The sequence below is a fragment of the Falco rusticolus genome, chromosome Z (assembly GCF_015220075.1).
Source record: "Falco rusticolus isolate bFalRus1 chromosome Z, bFalRus1.pri, whole genome shotgun sequence".
In the NCBI taxonomy this organism is placed as follows: Eukaryota; Metazoa; Chordata; class Aves; order Falconiformes; family Falconidae; genus Falco; species Falco rusticolus.
The window spans coordinates 37,607,470-37,618,288 of record NC_051210.1 but is presented as its reverse complement, the minus strand read 5'-3'; the positions used below and the strand labels follow the sequence as shown (position 1 = coordinate 37,618,288).

The following is a 10,819-nucleotide window of genomic DNA, read 5'->3' as shown; positions in this document are numbered from 1 at the left end:
TATTTGAGAAAATATGCTTTGACTGGCTGAAGGAGAAGTTGGTAAGAATATCAGTGATGAACCTATGGTAGCCTGAACTTACATGGATTTTTTTTTTCCATTTTCCTGTGACTCTACATGCTCCAAAGGTTCCAACTTCATCCTGTTTCACAAGTGGTCCCACAGAAGCAGACAGAATGGAAAATCAAAGGCTCAGGTGAGCTGAGCTTCCTTTCTGTGCTATTTTAAGAACAGGTAAAATTTCACAGCTCTTGTTGTGTTCTACTTCTGAGATCAGGTGGAAGTCTGAAAGGGGGAACAGTACAAAACAGCTTTCAAAACTTGGAGAAATGATTGATCGGAAATGTGAGAGATGGGAGAATTACATTGTTTAAAATGTCACTTCTACGTTGGAAGCAGATACTTGAATTTGAAGACAACATAGCTGAACAGCCCACAAAAATGGAGAAATACTGCACTTGAATAAAATCCTCTTTCTAAATAGGTAAGCAAATTTTCCTCAGTAAAATAGAACAGTAATTACAAATTAGATCTACTAGGATATAAATAAAAAGCCCTGATTTGTAAAGATTAATTTGCATATAAAGAAATCTCTTAGAAAACAATAATGGCTGAACCCTTGCTTTTTAAAAGATGTGTGAGCTTTTGCCAAGAAGCAAGCAGTCTTTCAATTAGCAGTAAATCTGCATAATAAAATGATAAAGGGGTAAGAGACAGGGCAGGTTGAACGCATTGCCCAAATCAAACTGATCCTATGACCAGGCAAGCAGTTTTGATGAAGCTTACTGAAGAAAATGTTGCTGTGTTACCTCTCTGGTACTGTTTCGGGGCTTTTTCTCATATGGTAACATTTTTGAAATGATACCTTGTTTCTTTCACTCAGGACACAAAGTAGCAGTATATAACCAAAAAATTTGGGTCAACTGGATGGAAGGAAAAAAACATTCCGCAAAGATCTTGAAAAGAAAGGTATGTGTGTGAGAGAAGACCTGTACTCAGTTTATCCCTCTGCAAAATCAAATTTGATTTTTTTTTTTTTACTTTGAAATCAAATTTGAACTTTTGAGCTTTTGAAGTATTGCAGTTCTTACAATGCATGCCCCATGATCAGTGGGTGGTCAGATGTAGAAACTGGATTTATTTCACTATGAGCTTAGTTGCAATTTACCTAACCCAGCACTCATCTTGATTAACGTTAGTTCCATTCTAGTGTTCAGTATTTGAATTATGTTATATACTAGTCACAACTCTGTCTTTTCCAAAAGTAAAATTAACAGATTTTTGAGGGGCGGCATCTTAATCTTAAAAAAAAAAAAAAAAAAAAAAAAAAAAAAAAAAAAAAAGAGCCAACCAAACCATTAAAGCCTAGAACACATCTGGACATACAGTTCTAATGTGGAATATTTTCTGTGGTAGCTCCATAATTAGACACTTGACATATCCTCTATAATCACTACAATTTGTTGTGGGGGATATTGATTTTTTTTGTTTCAGTGTTTATTAATTGGGTAGTGTGCAATTAATGACAATGAGGTAACGTACCAGGTGTGTTTGTCATCCTATCATGACCGTTTATGCAAACTGTGATTTCAGTCTCCCACTACCAAATCATCTTTCATTTCCTTTTTGCAGGTTGCTTTAAGCAGAAGAGAGATGGTATGTTTGTCATACAATGCTGTTTGTATTAGTTTCTAACTCGGTATCAGCTGGAGGAAAAAAAAAAGAAAGCATTTTTCAACCCAAACACATAATAAATGCACTGGAATAAAATGGGAATCCCCCCTCTGACGGACAGAGAACAACCCGCCCCTTTTATGACCAAGATGCAGTGATTTTCTACGCTAGACAAAGATTCGGTGTATGTCCTGCACGTCCGAGCAAAGAAGAGCTCGGGGCCGCGGCTGGCCAAGCGTGCAGCCGCCCCCCGCCTGGCGGGGCCGGGGCGCAGGGCGGGACCCCCGCGGACGTTCCGCTCGGCCGCGGGGCGCGCTGCGGCGGGGCCGGGGCGGCGCCGGGGGCCCGTGATCACCGTCCCGGCCGCCAGCACCGCCCGCACCGCTGCCCCCGCGGCCGCCGGCGCCTCCAGGGAATCCGCCCGGCTCCGGCGGGGGGTCGGGCGCCGCGCCGGCCTTTGGGTCCGTCACCCGACGGCACCGGGGCGGGGGGCGGGGACCCACGTCCGGAGGCCGTGGCCGTGGGCGAGCGCCGCTGTCAGTGGGCGGCGGGCGGAGCCGGGCGGGTGTGAGGGTGGCGGCGGGCGGAGGGGGCGCGCTCAGCCCGGAGGCGCGGGGCCGCCCCGGCTCGCAGCCCCCGGTGCCGCCCTGCGCCCCGCCGAGCCCCGCCGCACCCCGCGGGGGCGGGCCGGCGGCAGCATGGTGGATGTGTTCAGCGGGCGGCTCCTGATCAGCAAGGACGGCCGCAGCGTGGACCCCGAGGAGGCCCTGCAGAACAAGGTCGTGGGCTTGTACTTCTCGGCCGGCTGGTGCTCGCCGTGCCGCGACTTCACCCCCGTCCTCTGCGACTTCTACACGGAGTTGCTGGAGGAGACCCAGCCCCCCGCCCCCTTCGAGGTCGTCTTCATCTCCTCCGACCACAGCGCCGAGGAGATGGCGGGCTACATGCACGCCATGCACGGCGACTGGCTGGCGCTGCCCTATCACGACCCCTACAAGCAGTAAGTACCGGCGCCCCCCAACCCACCCCACCGCCCCCGGCCGGGGTCCCCCGCCCCCCGCCGCGGTCCCTGCCGGCGCTGCCCCCCGCAGGGCGGGGCGGGCAGGGGTACGGGTGGCTGGGCGGCAGCGCCGTGTGGCCGCGGAGCCCCCGACAGCACCGGCTGCCCGTGTGCCCGCGCTGGCATGGAGCTGGCCGCACTTTCTTCGCAGAAGTAACCCGGCTCCGGCTTGTTACACCCGTAAACAAGGCGATGAAGGAAAACTAGTGTTCCGCACTTAATGTAGCATTGAAAAGGTCTTTGAAGAAGTGCTTATAAAGACTCCGAGTATTAGAAAAATGAGTCAAAAATCAACTAATGGCAAACGAGGATCAAGCAATTGTTTTTCGGCAATAGTTGTTATTAAGGTTGCTCTGAGTCCTCTAGCTTATTAATGCTCTGGGGGAAAAAAAGGCAAATGAAGAAGCAGTAAAACTCATAGCTGAACAACGTAGAGGACAGCAGAGCAAATTATGAAGAATTTCAGACAGATGCAGGTAAGGTGAAAAAGAAATGTAGTAACAGCTGGAGTTTAGCTGTGGCAAATGCACATGGTAACTGGGGTGTAAAGTTATTGTGCTGATAGGTTTCTACAGGGGCATTCCTGTAGGGAGCTTGCTCAGCAAAACAGCAAAAGGAAAGAGTGCGACCATGTATAAATAACAGTGTGAAGGATACTACGAAGAACAGTTTCGATGACCTTAGTCAAGAGTGCAGGCTCATTTGGACAACTGTCAGAAATACAATTTAGCTCATACCCGGAAGTATAGATTTGGATTACAGGGACATAGGTAAGATATTTAGGGCCACTGAAATGCCTGTAACTGGACACTTAAAATACCTGTAAATACTGGTATAGAGGGATTTCCTCCCCCACCCCCCACCCCCACGCCCTCCCCCCCGTTTAAATAACGTAGAAGTAGATTGTGGAAAACATTGTTACAGTTGTCATCAAAGTCAAGGGGTTAGTGTGACTTTTAAACGTAGACTGGGTAATTAAACTCACAAGAAGATTTATTCTCCTGACAAAGAACTCTATTCTAGAGTTTCTCATAACTTCTAGCATTCATTTAACTTCAGATCCATCCCTGTCTGCTACCCAGGATAGAGCTGCGTAACACCCTAGCTACTTAGTGCGGAACAGGTTTACTAATCGTGTTTTGTCATTGCACTTTGGCAACCTCAAGAGCTAACATCGTGAAGCCAGGAACTGTTTCATTCTTCCTTCACCCACTCCTGGATGTCAGCAACCAATTAACGTTAGACCTTTTTAATGGAAGTTTCCATTGACTTGAAAACAGATTGAAAGAGCAATGCTGTTTTCCATAGTTATCCAAAGGCTCCCCAGGCAGTAGCTGTATTTGGTATTTACTAGTCCTAATAGAATTCAGGCAAATTCCCTGACAGAAATGTAGCACTTGAAGTTGCTGCATCCAGCAAGCTGCTCAGCATAGACCATGGGAATGCGCTTACAGCTTCAGCCTTTGTGGATTAGGGGTCTATTTCTGTTCTTGCCCAGGTCATGTGGAATGGAGGTACAGAGACAGTTTAATTGGCTTTTCTCTGGCAGTCCATAACACCCTTCAGATTCCTGTAGAAAAACGTGGCTTGTCAGGTCACAGCTGCGAGATCATAGCATTTGAAGTGGCTTATTGGAGAATGAAGTGCATGTTTTTGCATGACAATGTTTTTGAAGTTGTGCTTCTTGCATGTAACTGTAAAGGGCTGTGTGGAGATGTTCACAGTGCTTAAGCTGAATTAACTGGTAGTTTGGCTTCAGGGGTACTAGTGAATCACTGTAGACTTAGAGCAGATGGGTGTGTGTTCACTAAACCAAACTATAATTCTGGCTAGATACTAGTTCTAAGTAAGAATACAATTTTTAAATCTACTAACAACAAGTAGTAATTTGATTATTAATATTTGTTAACATTCACATATTTGTTAACACTTATTATTCAATAATATTTTTAAAGTTCCATTGTAAATAATTGAAATTGGTTGCTCTTTTGTGGACTGTGTAAAGAAGGCATTTCAATATCTTCAGTGAAGTTAAAATACTCTAGCTGGTGCCTTCAGTGTTTAAGATACATAATTGCAGCATAAACTGAAGTCTCTTCTAGGTGCAATAGAGCCAATTTTAAATCTGCAATCGGAAACACATTTCACACGTGGTAGCACTGAGTTTCTTTGGGGCGAATTTTGTTTTAATAAGAAATAGCCTTGCACATACCTGAAAAGAAGCAAAATAATGAATTCTGAGCAGGGTTGCAAGACTGTTCTATGCTGTCAGTCCTGACTATTTCCCTGAGGCGGGACTATACCATAACTTGATGTAGTTTGTGGCATGACTAAGAGGAAATACTGCTCTGATGCCTTGACTGTAACGATTTTTTTTTGGTTTGGTTTGGTTTTTTGCCGCCTGAGACACGGGCTTTTGATCCTTGCAGGGGTGTGTGAAGACACTCTAGTAGGAAGTGAGCACTAGGAGGAGAAAGGGAATAGTAGAGAGGAATAACAGGGATGGGCAGGGGTGGGACACAACCTGTCAACAACAAATGCTACTAAGTGGGAATTGATTTTTTAATTATTGTGGTTTAACCCTGGCCATTGACTTAAGCACCATGCAGCTGCTTGCTCACTCCCCCCACAGTGAGATGTGGGGGAGAGAATCAGAAGAGTAACAGTGAGAAAACTCGAGGGCTGAGATAAAGACAGTTTTAGGTAAAGCAAAAGCTGTGCATGCAAGCAAAGCAAAACAAGGAATAAATTCACTACTCCCCATCAGCAGGCTGGTGTTCAGCCATGTCCAGGGAAGCAGGGCTCCAGCACACGTAAATGTTACTTGGGAATACAAATGCCATAATGCCGAAGGTGTCCCCTGCTTCCTTCTCCCAGCTTATATACCCAGCATGATGTTCAGTGTCATGGAATGTCCCTTTGGCTAGCTTGGGTCACCTGTCCTGACTGTGTCCCCTCCCATTTTCCTGCCCCTCCAGCCCTCTCACTGGCAGAGCCTGAGAAACTGAAAAGTCTTGACTCAGTATAGACATGACCCAGCAACAACCAGAACCATCCATGTGCCATCAGCATTGCTCTCACACCAAATCCAAACCACAGCACTGCACCAGCTACTAAGAAGAAAATTAATTGTTATCCCAGCTGAAACCAGGACAGTTATGATACACAAAGACATACTCCCGTGTTTATACGGAGCCCTGCTGTGAAGGGCATATACTGTGAAATTCTTTGTGTGGTGCCCAGCATATGCTAGTAGCTCTTGCAGGCTGCCAGATAGGCAGATTTACTGAGTCCATGTCCTGTACACCTCAGTGAAAATTAGGATCACAAAGAATTCCTGAAAAAGGAAAATGAAAGGGGTATGCTTACATTTTATATTAGGATGTTTTAGGTGTGAGGGTAGATTGGCACCTACAGGGATGGGGGGCATAAATAAGGAAGGCAGCAGAAGAGGGAAGGTATCTGAGCAGTTAAGAGCTATTGCGTGTTCTTAGTCTTTTTAGGCTGCTGTTCCAAAATCTGAACAGACACTTCAAAATTGTCCATATGATGTGCTTGTCTATGTGCCTAACAGTAATGCAGAAGTTCACAGCTAAAAGCAAATAGACGTACAGCTGTGCAGTACAGGGTATACTGCTAGAAGCACATTAGCAGGGTGTCCATCACTTTCAAGTGAAAGCACTTCCAAGTAAAGCTGTTAAAATTAAAATATTCCCAGGTATCACAATACCCATGTGTATAAAATTATCATTTATATCCTCAATATGATATTAACTTTGCCCTGTGTTGTCTATGTCTCAAAAATGCTCTTATGTATAGATTTTAAACTGCTGTATAAAATCCCTGTGTTGTGAGCTAGTCCTGGTAGGCAGCCAAGCCCCACCCAGCTGCCAGGTATTCAGCAGTTTCCAGGACAGCAGAACTTTGTCATGGACAACAGTTGCTTGAGGACAAATGCCGCGACTCCAAAGGTTGGACCATTCCTCCTCCTTTCTTCAGCTTTTATTGCAGAGCATGATGTGATATGGTACGGAATATTCCTTTCCTCAGTTGAGATCAGCTGTGCCCCCTCTCAGCTGCTTGTGCTTCCTCTGGTGGTGTGGGGTGAGAAGCAGAAAACATCCTTGTGCTGGGTAAGCATTGGTCAGCAACAGCTAAAACATCGATGTGTTACCAACACTGTTTTGGTAACAAACCTAAAACACAACACCATGCAAGCTGCTATGATGAAAATTAACTCCATCCTAGCCAATGCCTGTCCTACCTGGTAATATAAAATCTGTGCTCTCACAAACTTTGGTCCAGCCTTCTCATAAAAATCGAAAGACCTAACAGATGCAATGACTTCCAGTTTGCCTCAATCTTAATTTCATCTTTTTGGTATTTCATATGCAAGTGAAGGTTGCCCTCCCATATTCTGACCTGCATGGCCAAGGTCTGATACCTCAAAGGATTTGGCTAAAAGATTCCTTGTGTCTGTTGAAAGGTTAGTCATTCAGTCTTCCCTAGCTATCTTTTATCATAGCTTCCTCTTCTGCTTTGTCTATTTGGGTCTTAGATTTTTCTAGTTGGTAAGACACTGCATGTACTGTTAGACTTACCTGGGAGTAGCTAGGCAACTGATATTTTAAGAATGTCATTAGTTACATCTCTGTGTTTTACTGTAAGAAATTGAGTTTGTCGTTGTAGCATGTGATGTTTCATACATGATTTCATAGTTTGTGTGGGTGAGCCACAGGATTTGAGATCCCTGCAGGACAGAATGATCTTAAAAGTTTTTTGTTTGCACCTGTACACACATACATAGTGATTAAGAAGCATTGTCTGCAGAACTGTTCCTGAGGCTTCTGCAGGTCCATTCTTTTTACAAGTTGCACATGAACGTAAACAAAAATCTGCATGCTTCAGTCTGGTTTGATGCAAGCAACCTTCAGCCCAGAAGCTGTCTGAACAAGATGCCATGCTGGAATGGATAAGATATACGCATTCCCTTAGGAAAGCAAAGTGTTACGTTTCCAGTCTCCATAGCAAATTGCCTTCAGTTTCTTACTGTTCTGTCTCTGATTACCACAATTGTGTTCGGCATCTTAAGCTATTTTATTGTCCACTGAACCAGTGAAATGCATCTTCCATCCATCTTGTGTGTCATACAAGTGGTATAAGGTGATAGTCTTTTATGTGAACTTGCTTTGAAACGTTTTTTTCTCCTATTTTAGCAGACTTTGGAAAGGTCTATGGGACTTCTTGTTTGCTTGCTTTTATTTCAGAATTCACTGAGAAAGTAAACCTGTTGCTATATTATTGCTGCTTCTGTAGTATTTTCTGCATTGTTGCTAAGCCAATGTAGTGGCAGAGCAATATCCTTCACCTGTTAAAAATATCCTTCACATTGAGGAAAAATATAGAAGAAAAGATGTAATTCAGGAATGCCTTGTCTAGGCCAGTATTTCATGTAAGTCTTATTTTCTGTATTTTTAAGACTCATCCTCTTTTCCAGGAAATAATAGACAATATCTATGTATTAATATCTTTTATTTTTTTAACAGTATCTACAAATCTTCTTTTCTACTTAGTCATAATTATTTGTCATTTGAACCTCACACAGCAGATGTTCTTGCTTGCAGTGATGATACTCAGGCATTACATTTCCATTTAGTGTGTTAAGTTTTTAGAGTGATGTTATTAATGTTTTGGAAGTTGGCAGTTCCATTGTTGCTTGTTGTGTCTCTATCCTCTGATTCTTCTAAAGGTGCTTAGTTTCTGCTCACTTTGATATAAGGCAATGCAGGGAGGTAATTTGCCATACAACAGATTACCTTTGGTTTTGGGGAGGTTGTTATTTTTAGCTGATCTGTTGCAGTCCTCTTAACCTGTTTCTTATATTCCTTCTGAAACATGTGACCTCTTCCTCAAACCTGATTACATTTTTCAGGGATTTGGTTTTTTTTAGACTGCACAACTTGTATCTTAGGTGTAGATTTTATGTTCCTTACTTTTCCAGTTAGATATCAGCATGTGTGTCACCATAGCTTGTATTCCTACCACTAAAATTGTGCAATATAATTTGTAAGAATGATGTGCTAGCAGATATTTTCTTTCACTTCTGCCTTCCAAAATGAACATTAAAATTCACTAGCATCTATATTGTTTCATTCATGGCACTCTAATGGGAACATCTAGTACAATGAATGGATGTGCCGAGGATGACCTATGAATAGTGTGTTGTGGTAGGAGGTAGGGTAGTAGTTTTCCTACCCTTTAGCTTAGTTTGAAAAGCGTGGGGAAACACCCCAGTGTGATTCTGACTTTGTGACCATCAGTCTACCCATTTCTCTGCCTGCTTATTTGTATTCAACAAATGTTTTCCTTTCGTCTTTGGACATTTAGTGCTAACATTCTTTATCTGCATTTCTTTCTGAGTTGGAGCTGGGGCAGTGAACTGATTCTGTACTTCCTGGAAACACTCGAGGGTTCTCCTGTTGAGCAGCACTCTCAACAAATAAATCTGGTTTTATCTGATGTCCGTTGAGATGTTCAGTGAGCTCAGAGCTCACTGACTGTCTTTTAATTACCTCTGTTGTGAATTAATAAAATTCATGCCAAAAAGTTGTTGACAGTGCTAGTGATTAAGTCTTAGTCTCAAAACTGTTTTTTCTGGCTTATTTGTGTCTGCAGTTTTCTTTCTCATTCGCACTGAAACTGCTGGTTACCTACTCATTGGTTGTTTGAGTACATGCTGATTTCATTCATGGAAGATCACTGTGTGGCTTTTTAATTTTTAATTGTATTTTAATTATGTTTTTTTAAGTAGGCTGTTTTAAGACAGAGTTATTTGTGAACTGTCTGGATTTTTTCACGCTTCCCTTCAATAGTCTCTGAGAGTCAGTCTCTGCTCATGTGGAGACTACAGGCAGCAGTGACGAGTAGTTACAGAAGGGTGCTGCCATTCTCTGAACTACCTGAGTGATGTTTCACCATGTAAACTTCCACTGCAGCCGTGTTCATCTCCCTACAGTAGCCAGTGCTCTGCCTCAAGCTCTGAGGAAGCCCAAGCACTCATCGCTTCTGCTCTCACATGCATACTGACCAGAGTACCCTTGATGAGAGACTAGGAGTTTTCTTAAAATTCTCCCTAATGCTGTGTTTTATTTTTCATTTTTTTTCCCCTCAGTGATCTGAAGAAGAAATACAACATAACAGCAATTCCTAAACTGGTGATTGTGAAACAAACTGGAGAAGTCATTACTGACAAGGGAAGAAAACAGATCAGAGACAAAGGGCTATCCTGTTTTCGGAACTGGCTTGAGGGTGCAGATATCTTTCAGAATTTTTCTAGCTAAAAAGTTGGCAGATGAAAGTAAGACAAGGTATCATGGAAAACCCTGTAGAACTTTGAAAAGGTTGTTGCCTTGTTCAGAACTGGAAGGGTAAGGCTTGTTTCTTTGCTTGTAAACAAATCTTGTTTTCAATTTGAAGATTAGCTGTTCCAGAAGTCAAAAATGCAATTGTTTTATTTATTGTATTGTTCTAGGTACCTTATTCAATATGAACCAAAGCATTCCTGATAATGCTGAATTACTTCAGGAGGATAGGCTATTTTAGACAGTAATAATGGAGCACTGTGAAATCTATGCAGACACTTTGCAAAATCTGTACAGTAACAATTATATATATGCACAAACTTTTTTTAGACAGTTTTTTGTGGTGATTAGCACATTTTATTAAGAAAAGGAAACTGTTTGCTTTAATAAATAATTTTATGAAGTATATGTGTCTAATGTGTCTTCCTTATCTGTCTTCAGCTAATCAGAAAATGTCATGATTTTTAAATAGGACACATTTGTTTGTCAGTACTGAAGAAATACTTTTCTTCATTTGTATTTTACTTTGTGTGGGATATACTTAAGTTCTGCTGAGTTTTCCTTACTCCTCAATTTTTAATCTTGGCATTGTATACTAGGTTGTTATCTCCCAAGTTAGCATCATGTCAAGTCTAAGAAGAAAGCATTTCCCATTTCCTCCTTTTGCCAAGTGCGTAGAATTAAACATAAAAAATTATACGAACTCTCTACAATGAGTGCTCAT

The 10,819-nt window shown here is 42.7% G+C and overlaps 1 protein-coding gene across 2 annotated transcripts; it reads left to right on the top strand.

Moving 5' to 3' along the window:
- Positions 1-2,232: 2,232 nt before the first annotated feature.
- On the top strand, positions 2,233-10,501 carry NXNL2 (nucleoredoxin like 2). Of its 2 annotated transcripts, XR_005102037.1 has the most exons (3): positions 2,233-2,674; positions 9,906-10,161; positions 10,266-10,501. XR_005102037.1 is itself a non-coding variant. In XM_037374365.1 (2 exons), the coding sequence occupies exons 1-2, from the start codon at positions 2,373-2,375 to the stop codon at positions 10,072-10,074; spliced, it is 471 nt and encodes a 156-aa protein (XP_037230262.1). In that variant the 5' UTR covers positions 2,233-2,372; the 3' UTR covers positions 10,075-10,501. The 2 variants fall into 2 exon arrangements, 1 of the variants encoding a protein (XP_037230262.1); XM_037374365.1 differs by having other exon boundaries at positions 9,906-10,501.
- Positions 10,502-10,819: the final 318 nt, after the last annotated feature.

Coding starts and splice junctions, on each gene's coding strand:
- NXNL2 (XM_037374365.1), top strand. CDS start 2,373: ATGGTGGATGTGTTCAGCGGGCGGCTCCTGATCAGCAAGGACGGCCGC. Junction 2,675..9,905: donor TATCACGACCCCTACAAGCA/GTAAGTACCGGC, acceptor TTTTCCCCTCAG/TGATCTGAAGAAGAAATACA.